The 24,935-nt window shown below is 41.9% G+C and overlaps 1 protein-coding gene and 1 long non-coding RNA gene across 3 annotated transcripts in view; one reads left to right on the top strand and one right to left on the bottom strand.

Annotated features, from left to right (window-relative positions):
• Nucleotides 1-21,970, bottom strand: part of FAM162B (family with sequence similarity 162 member B) — a 25,815-nt gene extending 3,845 nt beyond the window's left edge. The window contains exons 1-5 of one of the 2 annotated variants that reach the window (XM_072141724.1): nucleotides 21,777-21,834; nucleotides 19,915-19,977; nucleotides 14,386-14,458; nucleotides 12,599-12,707; nucleotides 4,526-4,634 (exon numbers count right to left, since the gene is read on the bottom strand). In XM_072141724.1, coding sequence (XP_071997825.1) covers nucleotides 4,526-4,634; nucleotides 12,599-12,707; nucleotides 14,386-14,458 — 291 coding nt within the window. In that variant the 5' untranslated portion in view covers nucleotides 19,915-19,977; nucleotides 21,777-21,834. Of the gene's footprint in view, nucleotides 1-4,525; nucleotides 4,635-12,598; nucleotides 12,708-14,385; nucleotides 14,459-19,914; nucleotides 19,978-21,776 lie in introns of both variants that reach the window. The other variant, XM_072141723.1, reaches the window with a different exon arrangement.
• LOC140121734 (uncharacterized) lies at nucleotides 21,876-24,935 on the top strand. Its single transcript, XR_011854170.1, has 3 exons — nucleotides 21,876-22,102; nucleotides 22,667-22,789; nucleotides 24,480-24,935. It is a non-coding gene; the product is annotated as an uncharacterized lncRNA (long non-coding RNA).

Genomic DNA, 24,935 nt, shown 5'->3' with positions numbered 1-24,935 from the left:
CCATTTTTTTCTGGCATTGAATCCTGTAAGGGAAGATAGCGCACAAAATTTCTGAAATGACACTTTTTTCCATTTTGAAACGCATAAAAATTTTGTAAATAGTGATCAAAAGGTCATATAGTCCCCAAAATGATAGCAATGAAAATGTAAGCTCATTTTAAAAAAATGACACCTTACAGAGTTCTGTACACTGAAGCATAAAAAGGTTAATAGTGTCAGAAGATGGCTAAACAAAGAAAATTTTTTTTTCATACATAAAGTTTTCATTTTTAAAAAATGTATTAAAACACAAAAAAACCTTTGGTATCCCTGTTATTGTACTTACCAAAAGAAAAAAAGAGACATGTCATTTAGAGTGCACAGTGAAAGTCATAAGAAATCACAGTAAAATTCCCCCCCCCCCCACTTCCCAGTATACGGCATGGATAATTAAAAATAGTCAATACAAAGCACAATTTTTTACACAGAAAACAAGTCCTCAGACAGCTCTGAAAACAAAAAATAAAAAAGTTACAGATTTTAAGGTGAGGAGAGTAAAAATTGACTACACAAAAAAGGGCCAAGTACGGTAGTTAAATTGTTTATATAGAGTATAGAAAAAAATTGAGACATATACACAGGGCCGGATTAAGGTTGGTGGGGGCCCCTGGGCGCAAAATCTGGTGGAGGCCCCCACTGTGTGCAGCGTGCATACACGTCTTCCTGCTCACTATCCACGCAGTAACACTGCTACATACAGCCGCCTGATCCCCAGTAATACATCTATATACAGCCGCCTCGCCCCCAGTAACACAGCTACATACAGCCGCCTGATCCCCAGTAATACATCTATATACAGCCGCCTCATCCCAAGTAACACAGTTACATACAGCCGCCTCATCCGTAGTAACACAGCTACATACAGCCGCTTCATCCATAGTAACACATCTACATACAGCCGCCTCACCCCCAGTAACACAGCTACATACAGCCGCCTAACCCCCAGTAACACAGCTAAATACAGACGCAACGCCCCCAGTAACACAACTACATACAGCCGCTTCACCCCGAGTAACACAGCTACATACAGCCGCATCACCCCGAGTAACACAGCTACATACAGCCGCCTCACCCCCAGTAACACAGCTAAGTACAGCCGCATCACCCCCCAGTAACACAGCTACATACAGCTGCATCACCCCCAGTAACACACCTACATACAGCCGCCTCACCCCCAGTAACACAGCTAAATACAGACGCAACGCCCCCAGTAACACACCTACATACAGCCGCATCACCCCCAGTAACACAGCTTCATACTGCCGCCTCGCCCCCAGAAACACAGCTACATACAGCCGCCTCGCCCCCAGTAACACAGCTACATACAGCCGCATCACCAGTAACACAGCTACATACAGCCGCCTCATCCCCAGTAACACAGCTACATACAGCCGCCTCGCCCCCAGTAACACAGCTACATACAGCTGCCTCACCCCCAGTAACACAGCTAAATACAGACGCAACGCCCCCAGTAACACAGCTACATACAGCCGCCTCACCCCGAGTAACACAGCTACATACAGCCGCATCACCCCCAGTAACACACCTACATACAGCCGCATCACCCCCAGTAACACAGCTACATACAGCCGCATCACCCCCAGTAACACAGCTACATACAGCCGCCTCGCCCCCAGTAACACAGCTAAATACAGCCACCTCGCCCCCAGTAACAGACCTACATACAGCCGCCTCACCCCCAGTAACACAGCTTCATACAGCCGCCTCGCCCCCAGAAACACAGCTACATACAGCCGCCTCGCCCCCAGTAACACAGCTACATACAGCCGCATCACCAGTAACACAGCTACATACAGCCGCCTCATCCCCAGTAACACAGCTACATACAGCCGCCTCGCCCCTAGTAACACAGCTACATTACAGACGCCACACCAGTAACACAGCTACATACAGCCGCCTCGCTCACAGTAACACAGCTACATACAGCCGCCTCGCCCCCAGTAACACAGCTACATATGGCCCCCTCACCCCCAGTAACACAGCTACATACAGCCGCCTCACCCCCAGTATTACAGCTACATACAGCCGCCTCGCCCCCAGTAACACACCTACATACAGCCTTCTCATCCTCAGTAACACCGCTACATACACATGCCTCTCCAGTAACACAGCTACATACAGCCGCCTCACCCCCCAGTAACACAGCTACACACAGTCGCCTCATCCCCAGTAACACAGCTACATACAGCCGCATCACCAGTAACACAGCTACATACAGCCGCCTCATCCCCAGTAACGCAGCTACATACAGCCGCCTCGCCCCCAGTAACACAGCTACATTACAGACGCCTCACCAGTAACACAGCTACATACAGCCGCCTCACTCACAGTAACACAGCTACATACAGCCGCCTCGCCCCCAGTAACACAGCTACATACGGCCCCCTCACCCCCAGTAACACAGCTACATACAGCCGCCTCACCCCCAGTATTACAGCTACATACAGCCGCCTCTCCCCCAGTAACACACCTACATACAGCCGCCTCATCCCCAGTAGCACCGCTACATACACATGCCTCTCCAGTAACACAGCTACATACAGCCGCCTCACCCCCCAGTAACACAGCTACACACAGCCGCCTCATCCCCAGTAACACAGCTACATACAGCCGCTTCGCCCCCAGTAACACACCTACATACAGCCGCCTCGCCCCCAGTAACACACCTACATACAGCCGCCTCATCCCCAGTAACACCGCTACATACACATGCCTCTCCAGTAACACAGCTACATACAGCCGCCTCACCCCCCAGTAACACCGCTACATACACATGCCTCTCCAGTAACACAGCTACATACAGCCACCTCATCCCCAGTAACACTGCTACATACACATGCCTCTCCAGTAACACACCTACATACAGCCGCCTCGCCCCCAATATACACACATACAGCAAATACACACACATTCAGTATATACAGCATTTTCACAGACATACGGGAAATACACACACATTCAGTATACGGAGCATATACATACATACCATATACACAGCATATAAACATAAACATACATCATATATATATATATATATTTAAATCTGCACATATATAGGCTTATATAAATATATGCGTGTATAAAAACAGTAAATGCATATATATACAGTATATACATATACAGACAGTAGATGCATATATACACATATACACAGTATATACAGATACAGACAGTAGATGCATGTATACACATATACACAGTATATACACATATACACAGTAGATGCATATATACACATATACACAGTATATACAAATATAGACAGTAGATGCATATATACACATATACACAGTATATACATATATAGACAGTAGATGCATATATACACATATACACAGTATATACATATATAGACAGTAGATGCATATATACACATTTACACAGTATATACACATATACACAGTAGATGCATATATACACATTTACACAGTAGATGCATATATAGACATATACACAGTATATACATATATAGACAGTAGATGCATATATACACATATACACAGTATATACATATATAGACAGTAGATGCATATATAGACATATACACAGTATATACATATATAGACAGTAGATGCATATATACACATATACACAGTAGATGCATATATACACAGTAGATGCATATATACACATATACACAGTAGATGCATATATACACAGTATATACATATATATACAGTAGATGCATATAAACACAGTATATAAATATATAGACAGTAGATGCATATATACACACAGTATATACTGACGTGGGCACAAAAACACATACATTTAACCATTCAGAGTTTTGATAAATCCACCCCAGGGATTTGTACATACAAAAATATTTGTAGCATTTACATTTTCCTAATGGGAGGGAGTCTATCACTTCATTTATCATATAAAACTAATCCCAGTATGTTGTCAGAACAGTATGTCAGTAAGTCAGAAGAGTACATTCTATAATTGTATCCGCAGCCATATTTTTTTTTTGTCTCTGTGACAATTGGATTTTACAAATATTGGGTTGTCATAAGAACCAGGATTAACAATAAAGCTTAATTGCAGACACCTTTAATAACTGTTACAGATGTTTATTGTAGCCTAAGGCTAAAGTACAGTAAATTACCAACATCCAGAGGTCCGTTTGTAACTAGGGGTCGTCTGTAAGTCGGTGTTTTTAAGTAGGGAACCACCTGTATACAGGACAAACTTTTGGATCACCAAGCTTTGCAAAAAAAAAAGTGCTAACATAAGGAATATTACAATTTTATCATCAACCAACAGATGGCACTTGACATCCTCCAATTTTACAGATGGTTCAGGTAAAGCAGATATGTGACGTCTATTAGTGCTTAGTGATCTTTATATCTTATAATGTTGACTTGTTTACTGTGGGATTGTGCAGTGGCTAACAATAGTGCGATGGAGCTGTGCATCTAGATAAGATACGTTCCAGAAATGAACAACCTTTCAGCTGACTTACCTTTTTACCGGATGCAATCACAGCAAAGCAGGCTACGACAGTGATTGCTATCATAATGTAACATGCTTGAATGCGTGCCTTGTTCCGAGCTCGGACCAGCATTTCCAACCTGAAATAGAAATGGAGCAGTGAAAGAAACATTTCCCCTTGGTTAAATGTTTTGTTTACTTGTTTTTGCCTTGGTTTAATAGATTTATTATGATAAAAGGTCAGGATAGTCATTTGAGACAATGAAGTAGGTAAAAAGTTACAGAAGAGGAAGAAAAACTTATAGGCAAATATTGCCCCATTAAAATGGCAATTTTATTATCACGTGCTTTTTACAAGCTTTTTTCAAGTTTTATGCTTCAGGATACTTTATTGACTTAATGATCAGTCAAAAATCCATTTTTCTTCATTTCTGGAAGTGTAAGCAGCTGTGAAAATATAAGCACAGCTGCTTACATTTCCAGAAATGAAGAAGACAAATCAGCCAAATGCATGGTAAACATGGAAAAACGCATGCATTTTAAAATGCACAAACCCTTCAACCCCTTAGCGCTCAGTGCCGTACCAGTATGGCGCGGGCTCCCGCTATAAGCTCTCAGTGCTGGGCCGTTGCTGGTTCGCCTCTGCACCGGAGCTGAGTCGGCATCAGGAGTCATGGGGTGTGAGCGGTACCAGGGGTCTCTGGCCCTTGATGGCGCTCCAAGCCCCTCCCTCCTGCGCGCCCCATCTTCAGGGGATGCCAATTGTTCCTAGGGCAGCCTGTCTGCAGGCAGTGACTGTAAGATGGCATCTACAATGTCATCTCAAAGGCACAGTGTCAGCCTGTGCATGTGCATAGGCTGACACAGCTAATACCCTGCAATACTTCAGTATTGCAGAGTATTATCAGGAACAAGCAATCAGATGATTGCTTGTTTATGTCCCATGGTGGAAGAATTAAAAATGTAAAAAAAATGTTATTAAATGAAAAATAAATTAATAAAAATGTGCATAAGCCCCAAAACATGTAAAGAGACATATAATGCACACAGCAACCCGTAGAATAAGAATAAATAATTATTGAATCCGCACGATGAACATCATCGTTCATGAACATGAAACATGAAAACTGTTAAAAACCCACCCAAAAATATGATTTTTACCTATTTATTCCCACAAAAAAATGCAATAAAAATGGATAAAAAAAACATATATATTCCAGAATGATACTGTTGCAAAATACAACATGTCCTGCAAAAAACAAGCCATCAGCCAGCTCTGTAGCAAAAAAAAGTAAAAATGTTATGCCACATGAAAAAATGATAGATTTTTTTCCCCACGTTGGGGTTTTATTTGGCAAATTTAGTAAAACATAAGAAAAAATATTCAACCACGGTATCCCTGTAATCATATGGACCCATAGAATAAACATAACATGATTATTAGGCTATATGGTGAACACCAAAAAAAAATAGAAAAAATCCAGTACGGAATTGATGCTTTTCTTTTTCTTCTTCCTGACCTCCAAAAAGTTCATAAATTTTCAACAATAGGGGATACCAACCCCAAAATGTAAAAAAAAATGCCATGACATGTCCCCAATAAAGCTAAAAACTTAAATCCTGGCAGCTGCAGGGCGCTCCTTCCCTTCTGCGTCTCGCTGTGCACCCATAGAACAAGTGACGGCGACATGTGGGGGGTCTCTGTACTTGGGAGAAATTGCATAACAAATTGTAAGGTGGGTTTTCTCTTTTTATCTATTGCAAATGCGTAAATTTTAGGGGTAAATGAACGTTTAACTGACAGAATTTGACCATTCTAAATTTCACCTCCATTTTGATTTAATTACTGTGAAGATCTCAAGGGGTTAACAATCTTCCTAAAAGCTGTTTCTGATAGTTTGAGGGGTGCAGATTTGAAAATGAGTGGATTATATAGGTGGTTTTGATGCTAAATAATTAAAATTTCATTCAAAACAGTATTTATCCACAAAATAGTCAATTCTGAAAATATGGAAAAGCGGTAATTGATTTGTAAGCCGAGTGACATCAACATAAATTATACGAACATTTTAAAAAATTTGTAAAATGTTAAGTAGACAAATAGGAAATGTTATTCAGGAACTTATTTAGGTGGTATTTATCTTTCTGCCTGAAAACGCGATGATTTCGAATTTCGAAAATGGCAAATTTATTTAAAAATTTATCATTTTTCCTTTGTAAATAAACACAAAACTTATCAGCCAAAATTTACCACTAAAATGAAGTACAACATGTGGGGAAAAACAGTCTGAGAATCGCTTTGATAAGTTACAGTGTTCAAAAGTTATAACCATATAAAGCGACGCAAGTCAGAATCCAAAAAATGGGTCTGAGCCTTAAGCTGTAAAATGGCTGCGTCCTTAAGGGGTTAAAGCATGCTCTGTACCATTTGCTGTAAGGCTCTCTTCCCAAGCATTATGAGAAATGGAAAAATTTACAGAATTTGTTGTCCTCCTGTGCAATGAAAGTTGTCATGTTAACCTCGTCTCCTAAGAAGCCGTGCCACTGAGCAAGTCATATAACAATATCTGTGATTTTAAATAGATTATTTCCGTTACTGGAAACTAAGTGAGGAGCTTTGGCTTAAGAACAAAGATTCATGTCAAAATAGTTGATTTGCTAAGATGAGCACAAGCTTTTATGTGAAGAGAAGATGTAGATTTTGGCGAGATTAGAATGCAGACACCACTACTAATTGTAAGTGAAAACAGCATGTCTCAATGATTGAGAAGATAGTCCCAAGGAACAAAACAGAAACTTAAATCTGCTGAGCCCAAATGCAGAATATGTCCAAGGCCAACGGACTACAATGTATTATTAATAATTAGTATTCATATAATTAGTATATCACATGTCTGTTAAGGGAGTATGACGAGGGGTCATTGGCTGGACCTTCTCCATACAAGCATGTTGCAGCAGATACCCATCGGTAACACCTGTGGTCGGTCCCAGCACCGATCGCGGCTATCTACCCTTTGACTCCCACCGATTTGATCGATGGTCCCTGTGACATCATTGGGATCCCAAAAGTATGGATCTATAAAAATATAAAAACGGTTATTTTTGAAGTTAACACTGTAACGGAAAATCCGAAAAAAAAAAGTTTTTATAAAAAGTGATCAAAGGGTCATACAGTCCTTAATTTGGTAGCAATGAAAAGGTCAGGTTATCTTACACAAAATGACACCCTACACCGCTCTGTACACTGACAATGGAGAATTTTATTTTTTTCTATGCACAATAGGTTTTAATTTTTTAAAAATGTATTAAAACATAATAAAACCTATATACATTTGGTATCCTTGTGATCATACCAACCGAAAGAATAAAATAAAGGTGTCAGTGAAAGTCTTAAAAACTGAGCCCACCATAAGTTAGAACAAAACATAGATTTACATTTTTTCCATGTGTTTAGGCATTAAAGGAAACCTACCACTTGAAGTGGCAGGTTTCTGATGGAAATACCGAGCACCAGCTCAGGGTGAGCTGGTGCCAGAGCTTATTTTAGTTAGTGTTTTAAACCGCGGTATCGCGGTTTAAAACACTTTTTAAACTTTATAGCCGGCGCAGGCAGGTACGCGCTCGGCGCTTACCATGCACGCGGCTCTCATTCACTTCCTATGTAGCCGCGCGCACGGTAAGCGCCGAGCGCGTACCTGCCTGCGCCGGCTATAACATTTAAAAAGTGTTTTAAACCGCGATACCGCGGTTTAAAACACTAACTAAAATAAGCTCCGGCACCAGCTCACCCTGAGCTGGTGCCCGGTATTTCCATCGGAAACCTGCCACTACAAGTGGTAGGTTTCCTTTAATGGTTTGCACAATTGATGTTCATAGTTTTCTGCAAACTAAAAGATTTTTTTTAGAAAACTGGCATTTTCCTTACATTAATTGTCTTCAGCTTTGAACAACCTTACTTTTTTACATTTCAAACAGCCCTATTGGCTGGGCATGAAGAATGTCACAAGATCAGCTGATTTTCAAGGTAATTCTTGTGGGTAATATTGTATCAAAACCAGTATCCTATATGTTTCTATTTAGGGCTACCCCTGATTATTTCTAGCCACTGGATCAAATTGGTTTCATGAAAAGCACAATTACAGGCAGTCCCCTACTTAAGAACACCTGACTTACAGTCGACCCCTAGTTACAAACAGACCTGAATGTTGTTAATTTACTGCACGTTAGCCTTAGGCTATAATAATCAGCTATAACAGATATCACAGGTGTCTGTAATGAAGCTTTATTGTTAATCCTGGTTTTTATGACAACCCAACATTTTTAAAATCCAATTGTCACAAAGACCAAAAAAAATTAGGCTGAGATTACAATGATAAAGTATACGGTTCCGACTTACATACAGATGCAACTTTGTGTTTTTCATACAAATCTATCCTTCTGAAGGATAGTGACAGAAGTCAAAGGATCAGCACATTTTGCATTTACCCACAGCCATTCTGGAAGCATCAGAAACCAGCCTCAATCAGATAGTTGCTGAATTGCCATATTCATTGTATACATTTACTTTGGGGGGCTTTATATAATTATATGGGAGGTGGATTAAACTAAGGGAGGGTCTGTTTATGGGGTACTGTATATATTAAAAACAAAACCAAATCGGCCCCTACACTCCTTCACAGATCGTATATGCCTCTCCAACTGTGTACTCAGAAAAACCAAAAAGAACCATACAGCTTACTTACCATACAGCGATGTTCTGTTGACGCGCCTATGTGCCGCGCGCGTGCATGGGGAAGTGCACAGCCACGGGACGCGTCTCCATGGTGGCGTCTCTGCGATCATGTGATCTGGGGTGGCGCTCCCTGGTGACGGGTTTTCCGGTGCGCGACCTCAGGGCACGCATGCGTCACGTGGTGTGCGCGTCTGAAAGCAGAGACGCCGCGGGTAAATATAAAATGCTAGACACAGCACTAAGTCATAACCTCCTGATGAAGCATTAGTGCGAAACGCGCGTCAGGGTGTACCCTTTGGCCTTCCCCTGATCTGCCCAGTGTCAGCTCATCATGTTTGCGGGTAAGTGTGCAATAGCAATATGAATTTCCGAATACTGGATGGTACCTCCAGTTTGTGTATAGTTTACTCTTTACTGCACTATTGCCACTTTATCCCCTTGCTCTGGTCTCACATTTGACTGAATTGTTAAGGCTATATTCACACTGCTGTTGCCTGCCCGTACCGTACCGTAGCGGGCAACGGCAGTGCACGGGGAGAGGAGGAGGAGGTGAGCGCTCCCAGGTACGGTGCCGCACGTGTGCTGCACCATACCGCTCCCGTAGGGCGCCGTGCACCCGTTGCCGTCTATGGAGGACGTATATCGGCCGTATATACGTCGGCCGTATATACGTCCTCCATACTTTAGTGTGAATGTAGCCTAATACTGTTAAACATACTATTAGGACCCTGGGCTAATAGGGGTGGCCACTGGTCTCCTGTGCTGCCCTATCTTTCATCTGGGGCTACTTGTGTCCCCCATATACTGTATTTATACTTTCCCATTTGAGGGATATACATGTTGAATTTGTGTATTTGCTTTCAATAAAGAGTATTATTTTATACAAATAATTGTTTTTTGCCACTCTGGTTCTTTTTGGTTTTACTGTATATATTAACCTGTGGTGTGTATATGGGGTCATGTATATAATTTTACTTTGGGGGGTACTGTATATAAAGGCTGGATTTTAATGAAACTAGGGGTTGGCTATATATGGGAGCTGTGTATAGTTTAATTGGTTGGGGTTTCTATTGAGGCCTTTAAATTTGAGGGGGGCTTTAAATGGGTTTTCCCATGAAAGAAAATTCTCAAATTGCAATCCCCTAGTGATGTTAACACAATAAAGATCATTTTTAACCCTTTACTTCACAATCTACTCAGTGTTATTGCTGTTTTAGCTCCTATCACTCCCTAGGCCGCTCAGTGCAAAATTCCAGGGTGTGAAGGGGGACTCTCTAAGCAGACACATTATAATTCCTCTAGTTTTGTGGGGTGACACTGTGGTTTATATACACTTTCATCTGGCTTTTAAACATTGATTTATTATTCTGACACGTAGAGAGAGATCAGAAATGATGAGATCCATTAATAACAGTGAATTTGAGAATGTGTTGTTTTGTTATCCATATACATATAATAAACTTGACTTCGTGGGAATACCTCTTTAATTAAATTAATTTGAAGGTGCTATATAAATTCATTTATTAGGGTGGTGCTGTATTATAATTAATAATTCCTTTTATTTATACAGCGCACACAGATTAGGCAGCGCTGCACAGAGCTTGCCAAATCAGTCCCTGTCCCCATTGGGCTCACAATCTAAACAACCTACGCACTTACCAGTATGTTTTGGAGTATGGGAGGAAATAGGAGGACCCAGAGGAAACCCACACAAACACGGAGAGAACATACAAACTCTTTGCAGATGTTGACCTTTATAAAATAAATAGGGGGCTGTAAAGTAATGAGAATATTACAAGGGCTGTATATAACTAATTTGGAGGTGTCTATATAAAATCAAAATTTACATACAGGGCTGTATGTAAATAAATAATCACAAGGTGGCACAATATGTCACACAGGCTGCGTTCACATGACACTTTTGCATTTTGTTTTGGAAGGCATTGCAAATACATTGAGCAAAATTAATTCCAAGAGTTTTTTAAATGTTTTCATCAGGCAGTAAAAGGGCTCATTCTTGCTCCAAGCATGATATATCACTATGATGCTTGGAGTCTGGTCAACCGAAATTTGTTTGGTCCATTAAATCTGGCCATCAAACTGTCTAGGATTCACAGACTGGTCATCACTAAGTTCGGTTGTTTGGTCTTATCACTGGGAGCAAAGCATAAGAGGGAAGAGCTGTTACTAAGAACTGAGGGATCATGGGACCTATAGTTGAAGATGGGGGCCATCTTGGAGATAATTCTGCATACTTTAGAAAGTCCATAAAATGTAGTGGATCAGAAAAGCAATTAAGCTCCATTTTGTGATTACTGAAATTGAGTTTTGTATTCACTTATTTATAGTATTATGTAGCATTATGGATTTTTGTATCAGACGTTCATATCTCTTTAAGCGTTGATGATGGTAAATGTTATTTAATTTTTGTCTCCTTTTTTTAAAATAATATATATTTATGTATATTTTAATTTGAAAATGGTATGTGATGCCAGTGTAAATACTGATCAGGTTTCATGACCCCTACAAATTTAAGGGGACTTAGTTATATAGTGTCAGGCTTCGAGGTTGTGGATCCTCTGGACGATGACACCAGCCACAACCTGGGACCGGAGTCTAAGTGGTACCCGGTATTCACCAGAGCCCGCCGCAAAGCAGGTTGGTCTTGCTGCGGTGTGGTACCACCAGGTCGTTCCACAGGCGTGACTTGTCCGCAATGGCAGCCAAGGTCGAGGTGCAATCTCATAGTCGGGGACAGGCAGGAGGTCAGGACGGGCAGCTCAGGATCAGAGTTAGAGACGTAGCAATAGGTCAAGGCAGGCGGCAAAGGAGCGAAGTCAAAAGCAGAACCATGGTCACAACGGGAATTCACATAAACAGCACACGGCATAAACAAAGCTTTCTCCAAGGCACAGGGCACAAAGATCCGGCAGGGATCACAGGAAGAGGCAGGAATAAATAGATTACCTGAAATGGCCAGCGCCAATTAGTGGCGCGCTGGCACTTTAAATCTGCAGAAGTTGGTGCGCGCGCGCCCTAGGAGCCGGGGATGCATGCGCACAGCCGAGGACGAAGGAGCAGCCGGAACTGAAGAGGCCAGGGCAGGAGCCGGGACCTGTAAGTTGCGCTTGCGGCGCGCAGGCGAGGGGCGAGAGGCACGGGTGAACACGCGATCCGCGAAATGGATTGCGGGACCACCCGTGACATATAGAATATAGTGCGTTTCATCAATCAACCATTGTGGTATTCATAACTAACTTGCAATACTCATCAAAGTGCCTCCTGTTACTTTGCCATGTATAAATAATTTCTGCAATGCATATACTAAGTAACTGTGTCTTATAAGTAAGGTTATTATATTCAGATTCTTACGGAATTGTTGGTGGAATATCCTCTTCTGATTTGTATCTTCCAGTCCATCTAAGTATCTTTTTATCAAAAGGATTTGGTGTGTAGCGAGGTATGTTACTTTTTATTTCATCTATGGATGAGAAGATATTAACATAAGTAGAGGTTTGGTAATATGTTTGCTAATTTTACAATATCTTTGTAAATTTTAACAGCCTAAAAATTGTCTTAAATGGTAAAACTGCCTAAAAAATGTCTAATACCTTCAGTAAATGTGGCACAGGGCATTTCAGGGGCAAATTACCCCAGTTTCCTGGCATAGACTGATACATCTTCCCCTGTGTGTCACCTGACCTAATTTACATAGTATTGCAGATCAACATATTTTCTGGGTACTTTCTATTAAAAGCAATTTGGTATCACCAGTAATTTAACAAAATTGTACTTTCTGTCGAAATAAAAAGTTTATCAAAACCTTCCTGAAGTAAACAAGCACCTGAAGGATTTTAAGACTTTGGGGAAAAAATGTCACATCCAATGAAGCCTAGATGGAATTCTTTGACCTCAATTAGAAGCATCAAGTCTGGAGGAAACCAGGCACTGCTCATTGCCAACCCAATGCTATCCCTATGGTGAAACATTGTGATTGGGTTATTTTTCAGCAGTTGGGATAAGGAGAAAAAAAAAGTTGAAAAGAGAAAAGTTTGAGATATTCTTAATGTAATCTTGATTTCACCTCATGTTCCTAAGTACACAGCAAAGGCAAAACTAAAGTGGCTTAAGAGAACTTTGTGAATATCCCAAAGTGATCAAGCCAGACCCTTAACTCAAAACTAATCAAACTTTTGTGGAGAGACAATAAAGTTTTTAAAGACTACTTCCTACCCAACCTGACAGAGCTTATGAGGATCTGCAGAGAAAAATGGCAGAAAATACTAAAATCCAGGTTACCTTGTTGTGACATCATACTAAAGAGGATGGAAGCTGTAATTACTGCCAAACTTTGTGCTAAAACTTCATCTGCTGAGGGAGAGGTAAAGTGTTGTGGGAAGAGGAGGGAGGGTGAGACAGTGTAACAGCCTGTGAAGCCAGTGTACAGAGGGTTTCTGGTAGAACACTTCAGACTCTATCATTATTGTAAAAATTGATTTTAGAAAGGTCATTGATACAAAGAAGCTTTAAATGAGCCTGAGGGTCTCTGGGCTCAATTAACAGATATGGAACCTGGAGCTGCTCGTTCAAGCACTGATTAATCTGGTGCAGTATTAGACTAGCAAGTCATACTTTGTATCTCTTATTAGTTGGTCTAGTTTGCCGTGACACAATACTACATTTTCTGGGACCCGGACTGAATTTTTTGGCACACAGTTATTTTCTGATGTGGCCACAGCCCATTTTACAGTGGAATGTACCCTTTTCGGAGGAGATGTTAGACAGCCTAAAAATGCCTAAAACCTTCAGTAAATGTGGTGCAGGGCATTGCAGGTGCAAATTACTTCAGTTTTCTGGTGTAGACAAATTGATACGTCTCCACCATTGTGTGACCTGACTTAATTCACCTAGTGTTGTAGATCAAAAGATTTTCTGGATACAGTCTATTAAAATTGATTTGGTCTCAAACCAATTATACAACAAAATATCAAGTAAAAACAAGTACTTATAGTATAGATAAACAATATTAGACAACATAATTTATTAAATGCAATCTAAATAATATATCATTATCTCTTCAATAACAGACTTTTGATGTTGTTTACTAATATTGTTGACTATTTTTTAGTATATATTATCTCACTGTTAGTGATGCTTACCTCTAGTATTGAAGTTGGTAGAATAGAGAGCCGGCATCATCTCCCACAGTCTAGTTGGTTGTAAAGCTACCATCTGATGAGTAAATTCATACATCGTTTTGGATGTTAAGCATTTCTTCATTGACATTATGGTGAACATAGTTCTGTTTGATGAACTATTTGATTTTTCTTAATCCCTGGATGCAGTTTACTGGTATAATGGATAAAAGCCAGGGTTTTTTTTATACTGGAGAAGCGTCACTGTTGTACAGCCCACCCTCTTCTCTCTGATTTTCTGAGAACTGAATCCTGAGAACTAAAGGGACTTTGTTTTTTTTGTATTTTGTATTTCTTACATACAGGGACACAGTTTCTGATACAATATAATACAACAATAAATCATTTTACACCAGGAATATCACAACAAAGTCCAAAACTTTTTTTATATTTAATGTATGCTTACAGCGAATTCCAAATGTATTTATTGAACTTTTTCTCCTTTTTATAAATATATTTTATTGATATTTTATATGATATATTTTATTTGTGATGTGTGAAAAATATATTATGTGCTTTTGCAAATGATTAAACTGAAGTGTTGTGTGCATATGTATTCAGCCACCTTTTCAATGTAATGAGATTCTGCAAATATATTGGGGTATATCTCTACCAGTTTTGCACATCTAGAGGCTGGAATATTTGCCCATTTCATAGTTTCATAGTTTATACGGTTGTAAAAAGACACTTGTCCATCAAGTTCAACCAAGGAAGGGTAGGGATTGGATGAGGAAGGGATTTAGGGGAAACAATCCTATATAGCATAACAATCAATGTTATTTAGGTGTAAAAAGGCATCTAGACCCTTCTTGAAGCTCTCCGCTGTCCCTGCTGTGACCAGCGCCTGAGGCAGGCTATTCCACAGATTGACAGTTCTCATAGTAAAAAAGCCCTGTCGCCTCCGGTGATTAAACCTTGGTTTCTCCAAACGGAGACAGTGCCCCCTCGTCTTTTGATTTGATTTAATCTGGAACAACTTATCACCATATTTTTTGTATGGACCATTCATATATTTATATAAATTAATCATGTCCCCTCGTAGTCGTCTCTTTTCCAGACTAAATAAATCTAGTTGTTTTAATCTTTCCTCATAACTAAGACCGTCCATACCCCTTATCAGTTTTGTGGCTCTACGTTGAACCCTCTCCAGCTCCAGGGCATCCTTTTTATGGACCGGTGCCCAGAACTGGACAGCATATTCCAGGTGTGGCCGAACCAGTGCCTTGTATAGTGGTAATATTACATCCCTATCACGAGAGTCCATTCCACTTTTGATACATGACATGATCCTACTAGCTTTAGAGGCAGCTGATTGACATTGCATGCTGTTATTCAATTTATGATCTACTAATACCCCCAGGTCTTTCTCAACAAGGGACTCTCCCAGATTTACTCCCCCAAGGACATATTTTGCCTTTGGATTATCGGCCCCCAGGTGCATAACATTACATTTATCCACATTAAACCTCATTTGCCAAGTGGATGACCAAACATTCAGTTTGTCCAAGTCACCCTGCAGCCTATGAACATCCTCCATAGACTGTATTACACTACACAGTTTGGTGTCATCTGCAAAAATAGACACAGTGCTATTAATTCCTACCTCTATATCATTAATAAATATATTAAATAGTAGTGGGCCAAGCACAGAACCCTGAGGTACACCACTCATAACTGGTGACCATTCCGAGTAGCAATCATTGACCACAACTCTCTGGATACGATCCTTCAGCCAGTTTTCAATCCAATTGCAAATGATTTCTGTCAAACCAATAGCCCTAATTTTACCCATCAGGCGTCTATGAAGGACAGTGTCAAATGCCTTTGCAAAGTCCAAGAACACAATATCCACAGCTGCTCCTCCATCCAGGCACCTGCTCACCTCTTCATAGAAGCAGATAAGGTTAGTTTGACAACTTCTATTCTTAGTAAACCCATGCTGGCTATCACTTATTATTCTATTTGATGTCACATACTCCAGTATGTAGTCTTTTACTAACCCTTCCAACACTTTCCCCACAATGGAAGTTAAGCTTACAGGCCTGTAATTGCCTGGCGAAGTTCTAGAGCCCTTTTTATATATTGGCACCACATTTGCCTTGCGCCAGTCACTTGGCACCACACCAGACATTACGGAATCCCTGAAGATTTTAGACAGTGGTACAGCAATAACAGAACTGAGTTCTTTAAGAATTCTGGGGTGTAACCCATCTGGTCCAGGAGCTTTGTACACATTGATTTTATTGAGCTTAGATTGGATAATGCCTACATTCAGCCAGTCTACTATATTACAGGGTGCATGACCCGAATTGGCACCACCCAAGTCAGAAGTTCTCTCTTCTATTGTATAAACAGAGCTAAAAAAACTATTAAGTATCTCCACCTTTTCTTGGTCTCCAGTCACCGATGCCCCATTTTCAGAATAAAGGGGTCCAACCTGTTGTGACCCATTTTTTTTTGCATTGATATACCTAAAAAATTTCTTGGGATTTGTTTTGCTATCTTTAGCCACCTGTCTTTCATTTTGTATTTTGGCTGATTTGATTTCCTTTTTACAGATTTTGGTAAGTTTTTTGTAAGTATTGAAAGCCTCAGGTGACCCGTCAGATTTATATTTTGTAAATGCCCTCTTTTTCTCATTAATTGCCCTTTTAACTGTAGCTGTAAGCCACGAGGGGTGTAATCTAGCCCGTCTATACTTGTTACCTATTGGAATAAATTTAGAAGTATAAAAACCCAGGATAGATTTGAATTTCTCCCATTTAACATTAGTATCACCATGTGACAGTATCTGATCTCAGTCTATATTCTGTATTGCAGCCCTGAATTTTTGGAAATTAGCCCTCTTAAAATTCAAAGTTTTCGATTTTCCCAACTGTTTCTGCTTTTTAAAGTTTAAGAGGAAAATAATTATATTATGATCGCTGTTCCCAAGGGGTTCCCGGATACTGACATTTTAGACAATCTCCGCATTGTTAGAAATCACAAGGTCCAACAATGCGTCACCTCTTGTGGGATCTTCTACAAGCTGCACCATAAAATTATCCTGAAGAATGTTCATAAAATGTCTCCCCTTCACAGATGAAGACGAGCCCTGACCCCAATTTATATTTGGAAAGTTAAAGTCTCCCATTATCACTACGGTCCCCTCCTGTGCAGCCCGCTCCATCTGTTTATATAGGTGACCCTCTATTTCCTCAGATGTTAGGGGGTCTATAAATTACACCAAAAATAATTTTCTCAAAGCTCTCTTGGCTTTGAATTTCAACCCACAAAGTTTCAAAGTGGCCAAACTACAACCAAATCCCACTTATTTTTTGTTAAGTGTCAACACTGCAATTTAAGCAATGACTTATTGCTTCTAGCTTGTAGCAGCGTCCTGAGGACACAAATACTATTGAAACAAGAATGAGTAGAAATTTTGATTTATATTATAGCTTCCTTTCATGGTCAAGCAGAACAGGAAACTACTGTAATAGAAGCTCCAATGATAATCCAACACTGTCCACATGACATTGCTCCTCCTGCCTCGAGCCAAGTATGGGATACTTTGAGCCCCACAGAGGGCTTTGAGTGCCATCTCTGACACCTGTACCATAGACACTGACACTGCCAGGGCCGCATCTGCCATGAGGCGAGATGAAAAACTCGCTTCAGGCGGCAGAATGCGGGTCCCTGTAAAGGGACGGCGAAATTCGCCGCTCTAAAGTGGGCGATTCGGGTGTACATTAACGCCCGAATCGCCCACCAGCTAAATAAATCGCGCCTGTCTCTTTAAGACACAGGCGCGATTTATATGCGGAGCGACGCAGCGCCTTTCCGGCAGCTGCGTCGCTCCGTTCTAAGCAGTGACACAGGCGTCATGACGTCACGCCGCCTGTGTCACTGTGCGGAGCCGCGGCTCACAGGAGAGCTGCGTGAAGACGGGAGCCGTGCCGAGGGAGCAGCTGCCTGCCGGTGAGTATGATTTTTATTATTTTTCATGTATTTAATTAATTAAATGTGGCTAATAATTAATACTGGGGGGGGGGCGCTATATATATCATATGGGGCCAGAATTATTTTATACTGGGGGGGGGGGGAGATGGAATGCTATGTATTTTATTTGGGGCTATAATTATTTTATACTGGGGGGGGGTGGATGATGGAATGCTATGTATTTTATTTGGGGCTATAATTATTTTATACTGGGGGGGGGGTGCAATATATATTTATATTATTTGGGGCTATACCGTAATTATTTTATACTGGGGGGGATGCAATATATATATATATATTATTTGGGGCTATGATTGTTTTATACTGGGGGGATGCTATAGATATTATATGGGGCCAGAATTATTTTATACTAGGGGTGGGGGGGTTCTGTATATTTTATTTGGGGATTTGGGGCTATAATTATTTTATACTGGGGGGGGACGCTATATATATTATTTGGGGCTATAATTATTTTATACTGGGGGGATGCTATATATATATTATTTGGGGCTATAATTATTTTATACTGGGGGGGATGCTATATATTATTTGGGGCTATAATTATTTTATACTGGGGGGATGCTATATATTATTTGGGGTTATAATTATTTTATACGGGGGGGATTCTATAGATATTATTTGGGGCTATAATTATTTTATACTGGGGGGATGCTATAGATATTATTTGGGGCTATAATTATTTCATACTGGGGGGACGCTATATATATTATTTGGGGCTATAATTATTTTACACTGGGGGGATGCTATAGATATTATTTGGGGCTATAATTATTTTATACTGGGGGGGGGGATGCTATAGATATTATTTGGGGCTATAATTATTTTATACTGGGGGGGATTCAGTATATATTATATGGGGCCAGAATCATTTTATACTGGTGGGTGCTGTATATATTATATATCACTATATCACTAAGCTGGGGGGATGTATATGGGATACAGTATATTACTTAGCTGGGGGGGGCTGAATATCGGGTACAGTATATTACTTAGCTGCAGGGGCTGTATATGGGATACAGTATATTACTAAGCTGGGGGGCTGTATATGGGATACAGTACATTACTAAGCTGGGGGGGGCTGTATATGGGGTACAGTCAGGGTCGGACTGGGGGACCAAGGGCCCACCAGTGAAATTGATTTTGGGGGCCCACCTACTGCTACATAGGAATACTGACGTTAAATACTTGAGTGTAAGCCCAGTTTTTCAGCAAAAAGAATGTGCTCTTACTCACGTCAAGAAAAAAAACAACAAAATGGGGGTCATTTACTAAAGGCCTGATTCGCGTTTTCCCGACGTGTTACCCGAATATTTCTGATTTGCGCTGATTTCCACTGAATTGCCCCGGGATTTTGGCGCACGCGATCGCATTGTGGCGCATCGGCGCTGGCATGCACGCGACGGAAATTGGGGGGTGTGGCCGAACAAAAACCCGACGGATTCGGAAAAACCGCCGCATTTAAAAAAAAAAATCTGTTGCGGAGCTTGTGCTTACCTTCACTCAGCCCGGTTCGGTGAACTCCAGCACGTTCCGAAGCTTTTCAGAGCAGCACGCCACCTGGTGGACAACGGAGGAACTACCTTAATGAATCTCGGCCGGACCCAAATCCAGCGCCGAGAACGCGCCGCTGGATCGCGAATGGACTGGGTAAGTAAATCTGCCCCATTGTGTACTCACTTTCCGACAGGTCCTCTTCTATCGATTGATGTTCCGGATTCAGTACTGTGTCTCCGTGCGGTGCCGTCACTAGTGTCATGACGTTAGCTGCTTGCTGACATTTGTGTGTGTGCGCTGCCATTGGCACACGCTATGATGTCAGTGAACAGCTGACGTCATGACGCAAGCGGCCTTATCGGACAAGGGAACTGGAGGCGAAGCATCAATGGAGAGAAGAGGACCTGCCAGAGAGGGGGGTGGGTCGGAAAGTGAGTACACATTTTGTTTGTTCTTATACACTGGACATTCATCAGGGAGGGTCTTCAGGGTATATACTGAGGGCAGGGGCTACAGGGTATATACTGAGGGCAGGGGCTACAGGGTATATACTGAGGGCAGGGGCTACAGGGTATATACTGAGGGCAGGGGCTACAGGATATATACTGAGGGCAGGGGCTACAGGGTATATACTGAGGGCAGGGGCTACAGGGTATATACTGAGGGCAGGGGTTACAGGGTATATACTGAGGGCAGGGGCTACAGGGTATATACTGAGGGCAGGGGCTACAGGGTATATACTGAGGGCAGGGGCTACAGGGTATATACTGAGGGCAGGGGCTACAGGGTATATACTGAGGGCAGGGGCTAAAGATAATATATTCTGGGGGCAGGGGCTACAGGGTATATACTTGGGGCAGCGGCTACAGGTTAATACTGGGGGCAGGGGCTACAGGCTATATACTGGGGGCAGAGGCTGCAGGCTAAACACTGGGGACAGGGGGCTGCAGGCTATATACTGGGGGCAGGGCCTGCTAGCTATATACTGGGAGGGGCAGGGGCTGCAGGCTATATACTGAGGGTCTGGGGCTGCAGGCTTTATACTGGGGGTCTGGGGCTGCAGGCTATATACTGGGGGGCAGGGGTTGCAGGCTATATACTGGGGGCAGGGCCTGCTAGCTATATACTGGGAGGGGCAGGGGCTGCAGGCTATATACTGGGGGGCAGGGGTTGCAGGCGCTATAATAAAAAATTGTGGGTCTCTCTCATTTTCCCCGTTATTGTGGTCTTTCTCTTCTCCCCTCTCTAATTATGGGCTCTTTTGTATATACCCCTCTTTTTATTGTGGAATCGCTTTGTCCATCCCTCATTAGGTAGCCCCCTCATCTCCCCCTATCTTATTGTGAGCCCCCTGGTTTCTCCCCCTCTTTTTCTGACCTGCTCTTCTGACCTGCTCTTCTGGCCTGCTCTTATTATGGGCCCCCTTTCATCTCCCTCTCATGTTGTAGCCCCCTCATCTGCCCCCTCTTATTGTGCGCCCCCTGGTATCTCCCCTTCTCACTGTGGACCCCCTGATCTTCTGTACCCCCTTTCTCACCCCCACCCCCTTATGGCCCCTCTACTTCCCTCCTCTAAATATTGTCCCCTTGTACCTCCCCTTCTTATTGTGGGGCCCCTGGTATCTCCTTTTATTTACCCCTCTTTTTCTGACCCCTGCACAACTCCACCTCTCATTGTGGGCCCCCCATCTTCTGGGCCCCCTCTAATTTTAGCCTTTTTTATGGCCCCTCTCATCTCCCTCTTTTTAATGGGGCCCCCACTTATCTCCCCATAATTTTGTGGGACCCCCCTTATCTCCCCACTCATAGTGTGGCCCCCTCTCCTCTTTGTAACATAAGTTAAATAAAACAAACACCACATACCTCACGTTTCCAGGTTCCCCAGCAGCTCCTCATCTTCTGTGCTGCTGTGTACATCAGGCCGGCAGGTGATGACGTCATCATATCGCGCCTGCTGACCTGCTATACACAGCAACAGAGAGGCACAATGATGATGTGGAAAGCTCACAGCTCTCTGCATCATCATTGCTTTCCACTCCATCGGGCACAGTTGAAGTCCCGAACCTGGAAAAGGGGGCGGAGCCAGCGCGGTTAGGGGGCGGAGTCAGCGCGGCTAGGGGGCGGAGCCAGAAGGTGTCAGGGCCCACCGGGGCTTTCACCGGCACCCCGGCGGTTCAGTCCGACGCTGGGTACAGTATATTACTAAGCTGGGGGGCTGTATATGGGATACAGTATATTACTAAGCTGGGGGGCTGTATATGGGATACAGTACATTACTAAGCTGGGGGGGGGGCTGTATATGGGGTACAGTATATTACTAAGCTGGGGGGCTGTATATGGGATACAGTATATTACTAAGCTGGGAGGGCTGTATATGGGATACAGTATATTACTAAGCCTGGGGGTTGTATATGGGATACAGTATATTACTAAGCTGGGGAGCTGTATATGGGGTACAGTATATTACTAAGCTGGGGGGATGTATATGGGGTACAGTATATTACTAAGCTGGGGGGGGGCTGTATATCGGGTACAGTATATTACTTAGCTGCAGGGGCTGTATATGGGATATAGTATATTACTAAGCTGGGGGGCTGTATATGTGGGGCAAGATTTTATCCCTGTATAATGAAGGGATGTGTTATATGTGGGGTAGCGTGCGGTCAGTTGTGTTGTGAGGGGTATATATTATTTAGGAGCACAGTGTTGTTATCCAGGAGACTTTATACTGTAAGTGACTGTGGTATTTTTAGGAACGCCGGGTGGAGATGCTGCACGGAGCTGAAGATATCTGGCCGTGAATTCAGCAGTGATACGTAATAGATTGGAGAACCTGGAATAAAGTCCTACTGATGGAAGAGATTGTCATCTATAAGGTACTAGATGCCACTAATGACTCTCAGATCATGTAGCCAGTCACACAGTGTCAGGGAGCTGTCTGTAGGGTTGTTAATTGTTAGTAAAGTTTAAGGATTTACTTAACAGGGAGCGGGGGGGGGGGGCAGCATTTTAATATTCGCCTCAGGCAGCAAATATGCTAGAATCGGCCCTGGACACTGCTCCATATGATATAGATCTGGATTGAAACATTTTAACACATAAATATGCTTTGATTTAAATCAATCAGTTGTAGGTTTTGTTATTTATATAATTTGACTTTTAAACCACAAATGTCAAGTTTTATTTTATCAAACTAGAGCACAATGTTCCAGTTAATAATAAAATAATAATTCTTCATTTATATAGTGCACACAGATTCTCCAATGCTGCACACAGCTTGCCAAATTGGTCCCTGTCCCCAATAGGTCTCACAATCTAATCAACCTATCAGTATGTTTTTGGAGTGTGGGAGGAAACTGGAGGACCTGGAGGAAACCCATGCAAACACAAAGGAAACATACAAACTCTTTGCAGATGTTGACCTGGGTGCAAGGCTGTAGTGCTACCCACTCAGCCACTGTTCTGCCCATAAGATGCTTATTATGTCTTTATTCATATTACTCTTCCATAAAGACTAGATTTGTGAAGTACATTACTTAAAGACTCTTCCATCTGAGCTGTGTATCCCATACAAACTGTTGGGGAGACTCTTTTTTGTGAGTTATATAAACCATCTCGATTCTCATCCCTCTACCTGCAACCATTATGGAAAGAGAAGTGGGCAGGTTTACAGGAGGGAGGAATATCCTCAACTACAGATTTTAAAGGCACATATGCAGAAAAACCCTATGATATGGTTAGATGACTGCCAGGAAAGCATCAAATTAATGCTAGTGATCAATTGGCTGTGCAAATAAGCCCCTGGTATGTTTATATAACACAATAACAGGTTGTGACTGGAAAACCCCCTTTCATGGGAAAATCCACTGTACAAAAATGCTTCCTGCATTGTATTTTTAGAATTAAGCTGGATTGGTATGTTGGTAAACACCTTAAAATATGCAAATAATGCAGGTGCTGCAATTCTTTAATGACTGCCAACTAATCCGTTTGTAATGCATACTTACTACATTCACTTCCTTATTACCTAATTACTAGGCTGATACTTAGAACACCCTCATGTGTAAGCATTAGTGCTGTACAAATGCGAGAAGACTCTGTGTTCACAATATTGCTTATCCTAGAAATGACATACTTACAAACTTCCCTGTGTATAATATGAACGTTTACACTGCTATCCTCAATAGACCTTGATGATTAACCACCCCAGAAAATGAACAGCCTGATAGAGAATAAGTATCTGATGCCGAGGCTACTCTGTTTCCGATTGGAATTAAACACTTGGTGTATATCTACTTTTAATTACTTCTTTCAATCTCATATCTCTCATTATAGTACTAGGGCAGTGGTGGCGAATCTATGGCACGGGTGCCAGATTTCTGTGGGCACTCAGACCATTGCCCCTGGACAGAGTTCACCAAATATGACCAAATCCACAAAACCTTTCTGCAGTGCCAGGCAACTTAAGAGATGCTGCTCTAAGTGCTATTTTAAAGTGACACTTCATTGGCTGTTTGGAACTGTGGGAAAAGTGAGGTTTTGATAGAACTGCATTATCTTTTGTAGCTCATCCTGCTGGACCCACCATTCTTCCTGTACAGAGAGACCCTGGAGAGGAGCTTTGATGAGAGTCTGAATTTGCCCTCCATCTTTCAACTTAGTGGCTTCAGGGGGCCGATACGATTAAAAGATGTGGAAGAACAGGAAGCAATAAGTTACTTGTTAAAAACCCATGTTGGCACTTCACGTTAAATAAGTGGATTTAGCTTGTAGTTTGGGCACTCTATCTCCTAAAGGTTCGCCATCACTGTACTGGGGTCTTACTTCTGGCAATGTTCAGGCACTTTACAGTATATGTGATCTTAACAGGTATACATATTTTACTTTATGTTACTTGCATAATGGTTATATCTTCTGATCTTTATCTTTCCACCACTTTTGAGAGGAATAATTTGTATTTGCTTTCTCCTTCTGTAATTTAATTTTAATAGAAAAGGATAAGCAGTTTTCTGGGGTTTATAT

The sequence above is a fragment of the Engystomops pustulosus genome, chromosome 3 (genome assembly GCF_040894005.1).
Source record: "Engystomops pustulosus chromosome 3, aEngPut4.maternal, whole genome shotgun sequence".
In the NCBI taxonomy this organism is placed as follows: domain Eukaryota; kingdom Metazoa; phylum Chordata; class Amphibia; order Anura; family Leptodactylidae; genus Engystomops; species Engystomops pustulosus.
This window is presented reverse-complemented; position numbering and strand designations above follow the sequence as displayed.